This window comes from Lethenteron reissneri, chromosome 69, assembly GCF_015708825.2.
Source record: "Lethenteron reissneri isolate LAM-NWPU_2019-01 chromosome 69, ASM1570882v1, whole genome shotgun sequence".
Classification (NCBI taxonomy): Eukaryota; Metazoa; Chordata; class Hyperoartia; order Petromyzontiformes; family Petromyzontidae; genus Lethenteron; species Lethenteron reissneri.
Genome location: NC_083847.1, coordinates 4,004,299 through 4,022,169, shown reverse-complemented (window position 1 = coordinate 4,022,169; position 17,871 = coordinate 4,004,299). Strand labels below are relative to the sequence as shown.

General features: G+C 47.9%; 1 protein-coding gene across 11 annotated transcripts; it reads left to right on the top strand.

The window, feature by feature from the left end:
• The first annotated feature begins 2,077 nt into the window (after window positions 1-2,077).
• On the top strand, window positions 2,078-15,898 carry LOC133360763 (zinc finger protein 500-like). 11 transcript variants are annotated; one of them, XM_061579620.1, is made up of 8 exons: window positions 2,078-2,216; window positions 6,556-6,732; window positions 7,071-7,166; window positions 7,436-7,543; window positions 8,420-9,123; window positions 9,728-9,901; window positions 10,379-10,471; window positions 10,757-10,799. In XM_061579620.1, exons 1-6 carry the CDS (start codon window positions 2,189-2,191, stop codon window positions 9,854-9,856), a joined length of 1,242 nt encoding a protein of 413 aa, XP_061435604.1. In that variant the 5' UTR covers window positions 2,078-2,188; the 3' UTR covers window positions 9,857-9,901; window positions 10,379-10,471; window positions 10,757-10,799. The 11 variants fall into 11 exon arrangements, with proteins under 11 accessions (XP_061435604.1, XP_061435605.1, XP_061435601.1 ...); XM_061579621.1 differs by having other exon boundaries at window positions 7,068-7,157; XM_061579617.1 differs by having other exon boundaries at window positions 7,068-7,166.
• The last annotated feature ends 1,973 nt before the right edge of the window (window positions 15,899-17,871 follow it).

Sequence of the window (17,871 nt, the reverse complement as noted above, 5' to 3'; positions counted from 1 at the left end):
GTTCTTTTAGTCTTACGCTGATGTTGCGTCTCGAACAGACAAACATATCCACGAATTTCCCTTTTTTATATATATAGATTATAGTATATTAGTGTATAGGTTTATATATAAGTATATTAGTGTATAGGTTTCTATATAAGTATATTAGTGTATAGGTTTCTATATAAGTATATTAGTGTATAGGTTTATATATAAGTATATTAGTGTATAGGTTTCTATATAAGTATATTAGTGTATAGGTTTATATATAAGTATATTAGTGTATAGGTTTCTATATAAGTCTATTAGTATAAAGGTTTCTATATAAGTATATCAGTGTATAGGTTTCTATATAAGCATATCAGTATAAAGGTTTCTATATAAGTATATTAGTATAAAGGTTTCTATATACGTCTATTAATCTAAAGGTTTCTATGTAAGTATATTAGTGTATAGGTTTCTATACAAGTCTATTACTGTATATGTTTATATATAAGTATATATAAACATATATTAGTATAAAGGTTTCTATATAAATATATCAGTATAAAGGTTTCTATATAGGTCTATGGGTCTCCACATGAATCTGTGGGTTTCTTGCAAGAGGGCTACACTGCACCTTCTACAGCACCGTACCTCTGTGGCTGACCGGCGTGGTGAAGTATGGTCAGGCTGGCACGGGGCCCTCTCATGCAGCGCTGGTGAAGTTCCACGAAGCGAAACGGCCAAGCGGGCAGCAACAAGCAGCACGAGTTGACCGCACAGAGTGGGGAGGGGAAACAGCAAGATGTGGAACAAGACGAAAGGATGTGGAACAATGGCAGCAGAAGGCAAGATGGGTACAAGACAACACTGCACCATAGAGTCTATGGGCAGTGTTGAGTCTATGGTGCAGTGTTGGGTCTATGGTGCAGTGTTGAGTCTATGGTGCAGTGTTGGGTCTATGGTGCAGTGCTGAGTCTATGGTGCAGTGTCGAGTCTACGGTGCAGTGTTGAGTCTATGGTGCAGTGTTGGGTCTATGGTGCAGTGTTGAGTCTATGGGGCAGTGTTGAGTCTATGGGCAGTGTTGAGTCTATGGTGCAGTGTTGAGTCTATGGTGCAGTGTGAGTCTATGGTGCAGTGTTGAGTCTATGGTGCAGTGTTAAGTCTATGAGCAGTGTTGAGTCTATGGTGCAGTGTTGAGTCTATGGTGCAGTGTTGAGTCTGTGGTGCAGTGTGAGTCTATGGTGCAGTGTTGAGTCTATGGTGCAGTGTTGAGTCTATGGTGCAGTGCTGAGTCTATGGTGCAGTGTTGAGTCTATGGTGCAGTGTTGAGTCTATGGTGCAGTATTGAGTCTATGGTGCAGTATTGAGTCTATGGTGCAGTGTTGAGTCTATGGTGCAGTGTTGGGTCTATGGTGCAGTGTTGAGTCTATGGTGCAGTATTGAGTCTATGGTGCAGTGTTGAGTCTATGGTGCAGTGTTGAGTCTATGGTGCAGTATTGAGTCTATGGTGCAGTATTGAGTCTATGGTGCAGTGTTGAGTCTATGGTGCAGTGTTGGGTCTATGGTGCAGTGTTGAGTCTATGGTGCAGTATTGAGTCTATGGTGCAGTGTGAGTCTATGGTGCAGTGTTGAGTCTATGGTGCAGTGTTGAGTCTATGGTGCAGTGTTGAGTCTATGGTGCAGTGTTGGGTCTATGGTGCAGTGTTGAGTCTATGGTGCAGTGTTGAGTCTATGGTGCAGTATTGAGTCTATGGTGCAGTGTTGAGTCTATGGTGCAGTGTTGAGTCTATGGTGCAGTGTTGAGTCTATGGTGCAGTGTTAAGTCTATGAGCAGTGTTGAGTCTATGGTGCAGTGTTGAGTCTATGGTGCAGTGTTGAGTCTGTGGTGCAGTGTGAGTCTATGGTGCAGTGTTAAGTCTATGGTGCAGTGTTGAGTCTATGGTGCAGTGTGAGTCTATGGTGCAGTGTTGAGTCTATGGGGCAATGTTGAGTCTATGGGGCAATGTTGAGTCTATGGGCAGTCTTGAGTCTATGGTGCAGTGTTGAGTCTATGGGGTAGTGTTGTCTTGTACCCATCTTGCCTTCTGCTTCTCTTGTTCCACATCCTTTTGTCTTGTTCCACATCTTGCTGTTACCTTCCCCCCCCCACTCTGTGTGGTCAACTCGTGCTGCTTGTTGCTGCCCGCTTGACAGTTTCGCTTCGTGGAGCTTCACCAGCGCTGCATGAGAGGGCCCCGTGCCAGCCACAGAGGTAGGGTGCTGTATAACCCACAGATTCATGTGGAGACCCATAGACTCATATAGAAACCTATACACTATAATACTTATATAGAAACCTTTACACTGATATACTTATATATAAACCTATACACTGATAGACTTGTATAGAAACCTTTAGACTAATATATATACTCACATATAAACCTATACACTAATAGACTTATATAGAAACATATACACTAATAGACTTATATAGAAACCTTTACACTAATATGTTTATATATACTTATATATAAACATATACAGTAATAAACTTGTATAGAAACCTTTAGACTAATATATATATACTCATATATAAACCTATACACTAATAGACTTATATAGAAACATATACACTAATAGACTTATATATAAACCTTTAGATTAATAGACGTATATAGAAACCTTTAGACGAATATACTTATATAGAAACCTATACACTAATATACTTATATAGAAACCTTTAGACTAATATACTCATATATAAACCTATACACTAATATACTTATATAGAAACCTTTAGACTAATATACTTATATAGAAACCTTTAGACTAATATACTTATTTAGAAACCTATACACTAATATACTTATATAGAAACCTATACACTGATATACTTATATAGAAACCTTTACACTAATATACTTATATATAAACCTTTACACTAATATACTTATATATAAACCTTTACACTAATAGACTTATATAGAAACCTTTACACTAATATACTTATATAGAAACCATTATACTGATATACTTATATAGAAACCTATACACTAATATACTTATATAGAAACCTTTAGATGAATATACTTATATAGAAACTTATACACTAATATACTTATTTAGAAACCTATACACTAATATACTTATATAGAAACCTATACACTGATATACTTATATAGAAACCTTTAGATGAATATACTTATATAGAAACTTATACACTAATATACTTATTTAGAAACCTATACACTAATATACTTATATAGAAACCTATACACTGATATACTTATATAGAAACCTTTACACTAATATACTTATATAGAAACCATTATACTGATATACTTATATAGAAACCTATACACTAATATACTTATATAGAAACCTTTACACTAATATACTTATATAGAAACCATTATACTGATATACTTATATAGAAACCTATACACTAATATACTTATATAGAAACCTTTAGATGAATATACTTATATAGAAACCTATACACTAATCTATATATATAAAATTGTTCATGTCTGTCTGTCTGTGTGTGTGTGTGTGTGTATTTCGGCCCATACGCACTTTCATTGGACGGCGGTTGCCCCTGGCAACGGCTAGCCACGCCTTCGCCGCTTTCATTGGACCTGGCAACGGCTAGCGACGCCTTCGCCAAGGGCTGCAGTTTCATTGGACGGCGGTTGCCCCTGCCAACGGCTAGCCACGCCTTCGCCACTTTCATAAGCTCCGTATTTAATTAAATAATAGCCATTACACAGTATTGTTGGAGCGCTAGGGGGGGGGGAAGGAACGCCACCCGTACCCTGCCTCTTCCAAGCCGACAATTTTAGGCGAGGCCGCAGGCTTTGCACGCTACTAGGCCTCGACACCCACCACGCCACTCTGAGGTAAATTCATCAAAGTTTTTCCTACTCTTCACTACACCCCCACCACAATGTGTGCTATTAATATTACTTTTAAACCCAACGCGCCAACAATCGATTACTTTAATGTTCACTGTACAAATACTCATTAAGCTGGGTGAGCGTACTGCCAGTCTATCATGTACACTGTAGCCTGCTTATTAAGCTCGGTGAGCGTACTGCCACTCTATCATGTACACTGTAGCCTGCTTATTAAGCTCGGTGAGCGTACTGCCACTCTATCATGTACACTCTAGCCTGCTTATGAAGCTGAGTGCGTGTACTGCCAGTCTATAATGTGGACTCTTGCCTGGTTATTATAATCGATTCTTTATATGTTCTTTGTACAAACAGTCATTAAGCTGCTTGAGCGACCCCAGTTCGATTCCAACTCACGCCCACCACCGCTGACGATTATTTGAAACGGACCTGGCCCTCCCCTAGGTCCACTCAGCCTCAAAAGCGTAACTGCTGTCGTGTGTGAACATCGTCACTGGGGAGACAAAGGCGGCGGGGCATCGTGGATCCAAGTCCCGGGCGAAGCCGGGTCATGTGTATGTGTGTTTGTGTTTATGTGTATGTCTGTGTGTCTCTATGTATGTGTGTATGTATGTGTATGTATGTGTTTGTGTGTATGTGTGTCTGTATGTATGTGGGTTTTTTTATGTCTTTATGTGTATGTCTGCGTGTCTCTATGTATGTGTGTATGTACGTGTGTGCATGTGTTTGTGTGTATGTATGTGTGTGTCTATGTATGTGTGTGTCTATGTGTGTATGTGTGTGTATGTATGTGTGTTATGTGTCTGTCTGTGTCTGCATGTATGTGTGTGTGTATTGTGTATGTGTTTGTGTGCATGTATGTGTGTGTTTGTGTGTATGTGTATGTCTGTGTGTATGTGTTTGTGTGTATGTGTGTGTATGTATGTGTGTGTATGTGTTTGTATGTGTTTGTGTGTTTACGCTCGCATTACACAAATGTGTTGCTGGTCTAAGGCGTTCCTCGCACAGCATTGCCGCTTTATTATTTCAGTCGTTTACTGCCTTACGCACCCTGAAAGTCGTGTGTGTCTGCAGCAAGCGCGTGTATGTGTACCTATGGACGCGCGCGCGTGTGTTGTGTAGGGGGAACGGTAGTGTAGTGCTTAGCGTGCTGTCTGTGTCTGTGTGTGTGTGTGTCTGTCTGTGTCTGTCTGCATGTGTCTGTGTGTGTGTCTGTGTGTGTGCGTGTGTGGTGTGTGGGGAGCGGTAGTGTAGTGCTTAGCGTGCTGTCTGTGTGTCTGTGTGTGTGTGTCTGTCTGTGTCTGTCTGCGTGTGTCTGTGTGTGTGTCTGTGTGTGTGTCTGTGCGTGTGTGGTGTGTGAGGAGCGGTGGGTGTAGTGCTTAACGCTACGCTGCGCTACCAACCCGGCGAACCCAGTTCGATTCCCGCTCACGGCCACCACCGGTGACGATTATTTGAATCTCCCCTAGGTCGACTCTGCCTCAAACGAGTAACTTAACTACTGTAGCGTATTAACATCGCCACTGGGGAGACAAAGGCGGCCGGCCGTGGTAGATACAAGTCCCGGGCGAAGCCGGGTAGTACAGCTAGTATACTTATATAGAAACCTTTAGATTAATAGACGTATATAGAAACCTTTATACTGATATACTTATATAGAAACCTATACACTACTATACTTATATAGAAACCTTTATACTAATATACGTATATAGAAACCTCTACACTAATATACTTATATAGAAACCTATACACTAATATACTTATATAGAAACCTATACACTAATATACTTATATATAAACATTTATACTAATATACGTATATAGAAACCTCTACACTAATAGACCTATATAGACACCTTTAGACTAATATACTTATATAGAAACCTTTACACTAATAGACTTATATAGAAACCTTTATACTAATATAAGTTTATATATAAACCTATACACTAATAGATTTACATAGAAACCTATACACTAATATACTTATATATAAACCTTTAGACTAATATACTCATATATAAACCTATACACTAATATACTTATATAGAAACCTATACACTAATATACTTATATAGAAACCTTTATACTGATATACTTATATAGAAACCTATACACTACTAGACTTATATAGAAACCTTTAGACTAATATACTTATATAGAAACCTATACACTAATATACGTATATAGAAACCTATACACTAATATACTATAATCTATATATATAAAAAAGGGAAATTTGTGGATATGTTTGTCTGTTCGAGACGAAACATCAGCGTAAGACTAAAAGAAGACCAAATAAACATTAAATTATCTCAAACACAACTGTCGGCAGTGGCAGAGCATGCTTGTCAACAAGGACACTCAATTGATTTTGATAACGTTGAAGTGTCGTGTAGAACTAATTATTACTGGCCAAGACTAATTAGAGAATCCATTGAAATTGAGAGAAACAGAAATAACGTCAATCGCTCTGACAGCTACAGGCTTAGTGCGGCCTAGAAGCATGTGGTTGGGTGTGCCCCCTAGCACGGCACAAGTGTCATGGTGACGTCATCGCCTCGTTGTGGTGACGTCACTGCCACGTCGTGGTGACGTCACCGCCACGTCGCGATGAATGGCGGTCGTCGTTGAGTGAATGGGTCCGGTGGTGGCGATGAGGCTGCAAGACGGGCGCCATGTTTGTTTCAGCTGCCTCGCCACGAGATCGGACGGCTCCTCAGATGGCTTCACCACTTCCTGCACCTCCTCCTCCGCTCATCAAACAAGAGACCGATGATGAGGAGAGCCCAGCCAATGGGATGAGTCCTGACCTGCCGGTGAAACGTGAAGACGCCGCCGCTGATGACGGCGACGATGAAGAAGCCGGTGAGGTCGCTCGAATCGTCTCCTGTCACCGTGGGCTGGTTTGGACCAGGGGTGGTGCTATCATGAACCGCCTGAGACAGAGAGAGACACCCAGACCCAGGGCTTGAACCCAGCATCTCCATGTCTCTGGCTCAGTGTCTCTGGCTCGGTCATCATGAACCCCCTGAGACAGAGAGAGAGACACCCAGACCCAGGGCTTGAACCCAGCATCTCCGCGGCTCTGGCCCAGCCACCGTCTCCCTGAGCCTCTCGGTCTCCTCTCGTCCGTGCAGCAGCAGCAGCAGGAGCGGCGGTGCAGCAGCAGCAGCAGCAGTAGCGTGTGTGTGCGCGTGCAGCAGGAGCGGTCGTGAAGCAGGAGGAGGGTGAGGGCCGTCTGGGCCGCGAGATCGTGAGGACGCTGGTGAAGGGCGAGGTGGAGGAGGACGGTGATGATGGTGAGTGAGGCAGCGAGATAATTTTACTTTTCGCAGCGATGTCAGAAACCTTGACAAGATATGTCATCCAGCCAAGCATCTTGTGTCTCTCTCCTCGCCAGCTGCCCAAGCCGTCCATGTCTCCCCTCCCTCGCGCTCCGGACGCTGGTTAAGGCTCCCTCCCTCCCACCCTCCTTGAGCTGGCTCCATGCTTGAGCCATCGGTTGTGCAACTGAATCAATGTGGATCCCGCACGCCCCATGCCCCACGATTCACTCTCTCACCCACAGCTCCAGACCTGAAGATCGTTAAGGTTGAAGATGCGACCGAGATATCGGATTCGCCGGACCATAACTTCGTCGAGGTTGAGTTGTCCGAAGATGAGGACGTGGGTGGAGGTGAGAGTTCATACACAGAAAGACAAAGATCCCCCGTGTAGCCCCTAACGGGCTGTTGGGGCAAGTGCTGTTAGCGAGTAGCACCGTAGGAAGGCCGCCACGGTACACGAGGGGGTGGGGTGGCCATGCCTGGCCTGCCTTTGACTCCCTAGTGGCGATGTTTACTACGCACCACACCAGGTGTTCATTTGAGGCTGAGTCGACCTAAGGGGAGACACAGGCCCAGTTCAGATAATCGTCACTGGTGGTGGTGCTGGTGGTGGCCGTGAGCGGGAATCGAATTGTGGTCTCTGCCGGCTTCGTAGCGCGGCGTAGCGCTAACCGCTAATCCGTGAAAGCGCATCATCCATTTGGCGTCCTCTGGTCTAACACCGTTTGAGACTGGGCTCTAAAGAAAGCTGCCTCTGGTGTGGACCAATCAGTTTGAAATACAATGCATCACATACTATCAGAGCATGTTTTTTGTTTGTATTTTCACCACAAGTATCTGCGGTTAATGCAGACATGATTCCTTGTAAAAGGTTTCAGTTTGGTGTTTGAACGTCTCAACACGACAGTTTTGTTGCCAGAAAAAAGGGGAAAACCTATTTTTATATTTTGACCCTGGCAAAGGAGGTCCCATGACTAGCATCATCGCCGCGATTGAACAGGACCGACACCGCCGAGTGGCGTTGTTGACGCTCGTCCACACGTTTACGCTCGTCCACGCGTTTTCCAATACCTCCGCGCTCGTCGCGGAGGTATTGGAATCTGCCGGCCCCGTCGGATTCTGATATCTCGGAGGCTCACGACGTGTCGGTCGGCCAGCCTCCCCCGTGACGGAGCCGTGCGCTGTGCGTTCCCCAAACCGTGCCGTGGCGGTGGCGGCGGCGGCAGACGGAGCCGGCCCGAGGACCGAACCGCGGTCCGGGCGCCTCGCAGCGACGACGACGGCCGGGGACGCCGCCGACAGCAGGCGGCACGTCTGCACGCGGTGCGGCCGCGGCTTTGCGCGGCACGGCGACCTGAGGAATCACGCGCAGACGCACGTCGGCGGTGGCGGGGAGAAGCCGCACGCGTGCGGAGACTGCGGCCGAGCCTTCTCCCACCGCTACCTCCTGGAGATCCACGCGCTCGTCCACACGGGCGAGCGGCCCCACGTCTGCGGCGATTGCGGCCGCGGCTTCGTGCGGTCCGGCGACCTGAGGAAACACGTGCGGACTCACGCGGCCGGCGCCGGTGGCAGCGGCGGGGAGGACCCGCACGCGTGCGGCGACTGCGGCCGCGCGTTCTCCCACCGCCACCTCCTGGAGATCCACGCTGCTGAGCCACACGGGCGAGCGGCCGCACGCTTGCGGCGACTGCGGCCGCGGGTTCTCGCGCCGCGGCGACCTGAGGAACCACGCGCGGACGCACGGGGCCGGCGGCAGGGAGAAGCCGCACGCGTGCGACGAATGCGGCCGCCGCTTCGCGCGGCGCGGCGACTTGAGGAAATCACGCGCGGACTCATGCGGCGGTGGATTCCCGCGATGGGCGTCTGGAAGCGCCGGATCAGAACTTCGTCGAAGTTGAGTTGTCCGAAGAGGAGGACGTTGGTGGAGGTGAGAGTTCATACACAGAGAGACAAAGATCCCCCGTGTAGCCCCTAATGGGCTGTTGGGGCAAGTGCTATTAGCGAGTAGCACCGTAGGAAGGCCGCCACGGTACACGAGGGGGTGGGGTGGCCATGCCTGGCCGCCTTTGACTCCCTAGTGGCGATGTTTACTATGCACCAGACCAGGTGTTAATTTGAGGCTGAGTCGACCTAAGGGGAGATGCAGGCCCAGTTCAGATAATCGCCACTGGTGGTGATGCTGGTGGTGGCCGTGAGTGGGAATCGAATTGTGGTCTCTGCCGGCTTCATAGCGCGGCGTAGCGCTAACCGCTAATCCGTGAAATCGCATCATCTATTTGGCGTCCTCCGGTCTAAGAGACTCGGCTCTAAAGAAAGCTGTCTCTGGTGTGGACCAATCAGTTTTAAAGGCAATGCATCGTATACTATCAGAGCGTGTGTTTTTTTTGTATTTTCACCACAGCAGTAGAGCTGCTGAACCTAGCAGTTCCACTGCTGGATTTTTTTTTCCGCCTGAGGACGACCGCTTGTGTCGCGTGAATGGGTCCGTTGGTGGCGATGAGGCTGCAAGACGGGCGCCATGTTTGTTTCAGCTGCCTCGCCACGAGATCGGACGGCTCCTCAGATGGCTTCGCCACTTCCTGCACCTCCTCCGCTCGTCAAACAAGAGACCGATGATGAGGAGAGCCCAGCCACTGGGAGGAGTCCTGATCTGCCGGTGAAACGTGAAGACGCCGCCGCTGATAACGGCGGCGATGAAGCAGCCGGTGAGGTCGCTCAGAGCGTCTCCTGTCACCGTCACCTGGTTTGGACCAGGGGTGGTGCTATCATGAACCGCCTGAGACAGAGAGAGACACCCAGACCCAGGGCTTGAACCCAGCTTCTCCGTGTCTTTGGCTCAGTGTCTCTGGCTTGGTCATCATGAACCCTCTGAGACAGAGAGAGACACCCAGACCCAGGGCTTGAACCCAGCATCTCCGTGTCTCTGGCTTGGTCATTATGAACCCCCTTAGACAGAGAGAGATACCCAGACCCAGGGCTTGAACCCAGGATCTCAGTGTCTCTGGCTCAGTGTCTCTGGATTGGTCATTATGAACCCCCTGAGAAAGAGGGAGACACCCAGACCCAGGGCTTGAACTCAGCATCTACGCGGCTCTGGCCCAGCCACCGTCTCCCTGAGCCTCTCGGTCTCCTCTTATCTGTGCAGCAGCGGCAGCAGCAGCAGCGTGTGTGTGCGCGTGCAGCAGGAGCGGTCGTGAAGCAGGAGGAGGGTGAGGGCCGTCTGGGCCGCGAGATCGTGAGGACGCTGGTGAAGAGCGAGGTGGAGGAGGAGGACGGTGAGTGAGGCAGCGAGAGAATTTTACTTTTCGCAGCGAGGGCAGAAACCTTGACAAGATATTTGCAGAGGGGCTTTGATCATCCAGCCAAGCATCTTGTGTCTCTCTCCTCGCCAGCTGCCCAAGCCGCCCACGTCTCCCCGCCCTCGCGCTCCGGACGCTGGTTAAGGCTCCCTCCCTCCCACCCTCCTTGAGCTGGCTCCATGCTTGAGCGCTCGGTTGTGCAACTGAATCCATGTGGATCCCGCACGCCCCATGCCCCACGATTCACTCTCTCACCCACAGCTCCAGACCTGAAGATCGTTAAGGTTGAAGAAGCGACCGAGATATCGGATGAAGCGGCGGCGGATTCCCGCGATGGGCGTCTGGAAGCGCCGGACCAGAACTTCGTCGAGGTTGAGTTGTCCGAAGAGGAGGACGTTGGTGGAGGTGAGAGTTCATACACAGAGAGACAAAGATCCCCCGTGTAGCCCCTAACGGGCTGTTGGGGCAAGTGCTGTTAGCGAGTAGCACCGTAGGAAGGCCGCCACGGTAAACACGAGGGGGTGGGGTAGCCATGCCTGTCCGCCTTTGTCTCCCTAGTGGCGATGTTTACTACGCACCACACCAGGTTTTTTCGGTAAAGTCACAGTATGTAAAACAATCAATAAAATAAATGAAAACAACTCAATTAAATCACGACGTTTTGGAGGCAACACAAGCTTCCTTCATGTGTAAAAAAAAGGCACAGCAAAATAACTGTAGCGAGAGTTACTTGTGATGAGACATTGTTACATAGGGTAGGAGGAGGGGGAGGAGCCAAGGAGGACAGGCGCAAGATGGGGGGGGTATTTGGGGGGTGGGTGGAGCCAGGAAGGTGAAGGTGGTACTACACGACGGAGCCACGGATAGGGGGAGGGTGGACGCAGAGCGGGGGAGAGTAGCGGTTGAGGTTTAACATATTTACTTTAACACGGAGCAGGCTTTCGCGACCAATATTATTCATAATCAACGTTTTTGGGTTTAGATGGCGTTATTTATAAATGTGTCATAACCCTCCACCACCCGACACGGCCAATCAGTAAAAAAGTGTCACGTTGACAAAAGACAAATAGTTCACTGCTTTAGCCCACCGGTGTGTTGAAGCGTGAAACCACAACATTTACAATTTTTTACTGATTGGCCGTGTCGGGTGGTGGAGGGTTACGACACATTTATAAATAACGCGATCTAAACCCAAAAACGTTGATTATGAATTAACATGGTTAATCACATCTGTCCAATGATTGCTCAATTCGAATCCATCTTCTCGGTTGAAGTTATGTCTATGTTTGTATATCTGCATGGCCTCATGGACAAACAAATTCTTTGTTACAACGCTGTGGGTGATCATGATATTGTTTTTTCCGATACCAAGGTACTCTGCAAGCCGTCTGGATACCACCAAAGATTTGTTTGTTGGTATTTTCACCACAAGTATCTGTGGTTAATGCAGACGTGATTCCTCGTAAAAAAGGTTTTAGTTTGGTGTTTTAACATCTTAACACAACTATTTTGTTGCCAGAAAAAAGGGGAATACCTCTTCTTATATTTTGACACTGGCAAAGGAGGTTTCATGACTAACGTCATCGCCGCGAGTGAAGAGGACCGATACCGCCGAGTGGCGTTGTTGACACTCGTTCACACGTTTACGTACTTAATTTGGAGCTTTCATACTTAATTTGGAGCTTTCGTGACTGCAGGAATTACTCTTTGGTTCTTTCGGTAAAGTCACGTATCAAGAGAAAATAATAAATTAAATACTAGCATACGATGTTTCGATTGCAACACAAGCAATCATCATCAGGTATAAATGAAATAGAAACACAAATCTCGTATACTTAGAAATGTAATGTAATACAACAGAGAGTCGGATAACATAACAGTCAACACCCTACCTGGTTGATTACGTTCTTCCTGAGAATGCTAAATTTGAGAGAGAGCTCAAACACAGAACCAGAGACATATAGACAGACATATAAGTAGAGACAGATATCACAGAGATACATAGAGAGACGTACATTCATTTATACCTGCTGATTGCTTGTGTTGCAATCGAAACGTCGTATGCTAGTATTTAATTTATTACTTTCTTTATATACGTGACTTTACCGAAAGAACCACAGAGTAATTCCTGCAGATATCACAGAGATACATAGAGAGACGTACATTCATTTATACCTGATGATGATTGCTTGTGTTGCAATCGAAACGTCGTATGCTAGTATTTAATTTATTACTTTCTTTTTATACGTCACTTTACCGAAAGAACCACAGAGATACATAGAGAGAGACGTACATCGGCACACGTTTACACTCGTCCACGCGTTTTCCCATACCTCCACGCCCCATCGGATTCCGATATCTCGGAGGCTCGCGACGTATCGGTCGGCCAGCCTCCCCCGTGACCGAGCCGTGCGCTGTGCGTTCCCCAAACCGCGGTGGCGGCGGCAGACGGAGCCGGGGACACCACCGGCGGCAAACGGCACGGCTGCCCGCGGTGCGGCAAGCGCTTCGCCCACCGCTACCTCCTGGAGATCCACGTGCTGAGCCACACGGGGGAGCGTCCGCACGTCTGCGGCGACTGCGGCCGCGGCTTCGTGCGGCTCGCCGACCTGAGGAAGCACACGCGGACTCACGCGGCCGCCGGCGGCGGCGTGGAGAAGCCGTACGCGTGCGGGGACTGCGGGCGGGCGTTCTCCCACCGCTACTTCCTGGGGATCCACGCGCGCGTCCACACGGGCGAGCGGCCGCACGCGTGCGGGGTCTGTGGCCGCACGTTCGCGCAGCGCTCCCACCTGGAGGCGCACACGAGGGGCTACCCGCCTGTGCCGAGTGCGGCCGGGGCTTCTCACGCCGCTCCAACCTCAGTTCAAAGTTCAAAGTTAATTTATTAGTCTTCTTGGTTCTTTCGGTAAAGTCACGTAGAAGGGAAATAAAAAAAAGAATTCTCACGACGTTTACTTCCCTTCTACGTGACTTTACCGAAAGAACCAAGAAGATGAATCCCTGCAGTCACGAAAGCTTTACATCGACATTTAATTTATTAGGTATAGCCCTGTGAGCCATTCGGCTCTTGAATCGGGTGCAACCGCAACAAACAAAAACATGAACAAGAAAACATCTTAATGTGAATATGTGACTAAGTGCAAACAGAAAATCCAAGAAAAGACAGCAAAATATTGCAGAAAAAAAGCACCGTACACCAACGCTGTGTGCAAAAATCCCAGTGGGATGCAAGTCAAACAACAACAACCACAAGACAACTTAGATTAAGGCCATCAGTCTAACTCTGTACTACAACAACACAAACATGGCCAAACCAAAAAACTTTTCGAAAATCACCAAAATAAAGCCATAAAAGCAATGAAACAGTGCAGGTCACAGGAACTGTGACCGAATTTTCACAATAAACGACGTAAACAACATGTACTACCAAACTCCGCAGCCATAGCTGGCTGCATGAGTCACTCCACAACCTGAAGATGCACGGCGCGGCGGACGCACGTCGGGACGCCGATGCCGCTTCCGCGCCCGGGAGCTGACCGGGCGCGCAAACGTTGGGGACCGCAGGAGCTCGGGCGATCGTCGGAGACGATTCTTCGCTGCTGCCGCTGCCGCCGCTGCCTTCCCACGCTCGTCTGCGCCTCTGTGGGACCCACTGCGCACGTTGATAATTCTCCAGCGGTTTGCTCGAATGAGCCCGGCAGGGGCTGGACTTTGGAGGCAGCGGTGCCGCTGTGCCGGGAAGTTATCTCGCTCACCCGGCATGCAGGAGGCCGTGGGGGTGGATCCCGACCCCTGACGTTTCTACCTCTCCCTCCTTACCTCTCTACCTCCCTCACTCTCTCCCTACCGCTCTAACCTCCTTTGTTTCTTAAAAAAAATTTCGATCAGAAGAAAAACAAAAAATGCTCGGTTAGGCGGCACTCGGCTTCGTTCATCATGTCGTTTTTTAAATAAAAGTTTGGCTTTCACGGCGTTTTTCTTTTTCATATAAACACGAAATATTAGGCGTGTACCTCCTTTTCCCATGTAACAGAAAGCCCGTCGTGGGCTGTGTTCACAGACACAACGTTAAAAAAACACCTTTAAACACCCGTCAGTCGCATCACACAGCACCCACTGCGGCCGAACGCGTCGAAAAGGATGGAACTCGCTCGTCGACTGTGCGGAGCGAAATTCTCGCAGAAACCACCAGGGCCTTGAACATGCGGCAGTGGCTGAATTAGGCCAATGCCCTCGATTGCACGTTGACTGGCGCTACAGATCGCCAGTTTCGCATCGTTTGTGACGAAGTTCTTGAAGCCCTCTTATAAATATTCATATTCTTGGGTTTTTTTGGTAAAGTTACGTAGGTAAAAAATTCAAGTTAATAAAAGTAATATAAAAATAAAATAAAAATCACGACGTTTCGGAGGCAACACAAGCTTCCGTTTTCAGGTGGACCCGTCACAACACGATAGCTGTATCAAGTGAGAGAAATTCCAAGAACACAGTCCTTGTATATATACTGGTTGAGGGTGGGAGGAGCCAAGGTAGGCACCTGAATATTATTTGTGTGAGGTTCGGTGCGGCTGAAGCACGCTGTTAGGAATGAGCCTTTGTTGTGTAAACTAGGTGCGGCTGATGTGAAGGTGCGTGTAAATGGGACAGAGCCTTTTGTTATGTAGAGGTGATGCGGCTGAAATCGCTGCCAGGAAATGAGTCTTTGTTGTGTAGAATGGTTGACTGAGTCTTTTGTTATGTAGAGGTGGTGCGGCTGAAATCGCTGCCATGAATGCTCCAAATATGTGTAGTTAAATCTTATAAACTTTGGGGTCTACATTCTCGCAATGTCCAAAATTAAGAATCGCGGGAGAGAAATTAAGCTTAAATGACACTAAGTTATTTTGTATCAGTTTGAAAAAGTGAGTTGAGGCTTTGACAATGTATGTAACCGATGCGCTTCTGTTTCATTCCAGCGTGGAATAAACATTCTGGCTTAATATCTGTGAAACATGCCCGAAAATGACGTGTGGTCATAGTTGTCGCGTTAACCATAAAATAAAATATTTAAAAAGTACTTTTTCAAAAAACACGCTTTAATGAAATGTACTATCCGAGCTGCCCCTCCCCCTGCCGCCTTCCCCCATGGCCCCTCCCCTCCTTCCACATGCCCCGCCCCTGGGCGTGGCTCCCCGAGGCTTGCCGTGACGTCAGGGACCACGTGGTGATTTACAGGCAACGTGAGTTGAGCGTCGACAATTATAGCCGTAAAAAAGATTGTTTAAAAATATTTATTTTGAATGTTCAATAATAGAATATAGTATTGTCATCAGTATGACATAGCTATACCACGTTTGCAGTCGATACATTGGGAATACGGTTGAAATTGAGTTACAAGATTTTTGGATACAACACATACAGTAAGTTAAATAAAAGCGTGTAAACAGATTTAAAATATGTTTTGGACTCAACACTGCACCATAGACTCAGCACTGCACCGTAGACTCAACACTGCACCATAGACTCAACACTGCACCATAGACTCAACACTGCCCATAGACTTAACACTGCACCATAGACTCAACACTGCCCATAGACTTAACACTGCACCATAGACTCAACACTGCACCATAGACTCAACACTGCACAATAGACTCAACACTGCCCATAGACTCAACACTGCACCATATCCTCAACACTGCCCATAGACTCAACACTGCACCATAGACTCAACACTGCACCATAGACTCAACACTGCACAATAGACTCAACACTGCACCATAGACTCAGCACTGCACCATAGACTCAGCACTGCACCATAGACTCAACACTGCACCATAGACTCAACACTACCCATAGACTCAACACTGCACCATAGACTCAACACTGCACCATAGACTCAACACTACCCATAGACTCAACACTGCCCCATAGACTCAACACTGCACCATAGACTCAACACTACCCATATACTCAACACTACCCATATACTCAACACTGCTCCGTAGACTCAACACTGCACCATAGACTCAACACTGCACCGTAGACTCAACACTGCACCGTAGACTCAACACTGCACCGTAGACTCAACACTGCACCGTAGACTCAACACTGCACCACAGACTCAACACTGCACCATAACCTCAACACTGCACCATAACCTCAACACTGCACCATAGACTCAACACTGCACCGTAGACTCAACACTGCACCGTAGACTCAACACTGCACCATAACCTCAACACTGCACCATAGACTCAACACTGCCCATAGCCTCAACACTGCACCATAGACTCAACACTGCCCAGACGAATAATGTCAATACTCACATTGTCCTGCTGATGAAGGACCGTATATCAAAACCGGTCTAGCATTGTGTTGAACCAATGCTGCTAAAATTATGCACTCTTAGGAGGCCGCGTGGCTGACGGGATGTGCTAAATAATATATTTAGATCGTGTAGAGACAAATGAATGAAGATTTATATATAGTCTGCTTATCTAACACATTGTCCTGCGGAGGGAGCTGGTATGAACGTTGGGTTGCTCGGTCAATGGCCAGGGTCAATGGCGGCGTGGTGTATTCCGCAAATATGGCCGACTGTGAGGGCGGGCACAAGCCGGCGTGAGTAGGTTAAACGTTGAGTTTTATAAGGGCACCATGGGGTGACCAGCCCCTCCCCACCCAGCCCATCCCCACCCTCCCAGCCCCACCCTCTCCACCCAGCCCCTCCCCACCCAGCCCATCCCCACCCTCCCCACCCAGCCCCTCCCCTCTCCACCCAGCCCCACCCCTCCCATTCTTGGATGCACGACGGACGGACAGAATAATCCCCTGTGGGCTGGTGGAACCAAGAGGTTACTACCAGTATCGTTTAATGTATTCTCTATAGTGACTGACAGTGTGTGGGGAGCGGTGGCGCAGCGGTTAGTGCTGCGTTACGAACCCGGCAGATTCCAAATTTCGATTCCTGCTCATGGCCAAGACCAACAACAGCGATAGCTTTTATGGGAACCGGTCCTGGACCTCCCCTGGGTCGATTTTCAGCTTCAAAAATGAGTACCTGGTGCGGTGTAAATAAACATTGCCCATTGAGGAGACAAAGGGGGGATGGTGCAGAGGTCGCAAACGGGTTTTGATTCCTTACCCGTACCCGGCCGCACCAGGGTCGAAAACGGGTACCCGTAACCCTACCCGATACCCGGCTACCCGTACCCGGCTGGGTATCTGATAGGGTACGGCTACCCGATTGCGACCTCTGGGATGAAGCCATGTTGCAGGCGCGGGTGGGTTGATTCTAGGAACTTGAATTGTGATAAGAGACAAGACGTTGGGAAATGAGTGACAAACGGCGACTCACCAGTTACTCACAGCCTACCCGTACCCGGCAGCAC

Bases quoted from the DNA above. Each gene is read 5' to 3' on its own strand.
- LOC133360763 (XM_061579617.1), top strand. From the start codon at position 2,189: ATGAGAGGGCCCCGTGCCAGCCACAGAG. The intron at 2,217-6,555 runs GTAGGGTGCTGT...TGTTTGTTTCAG, and splicing joins GCCCCGTGCCAGCCACAGAG to CTGCCTCGCCACGAGATCGG. The intron at 6,733-7,067 runs GTGAGGTCGCTC...GTGCGCGTGCAG, and splicing joins CGGCGACGATGAAGAAGCCG to CAGGAGCGGTCGTGAAGCAG.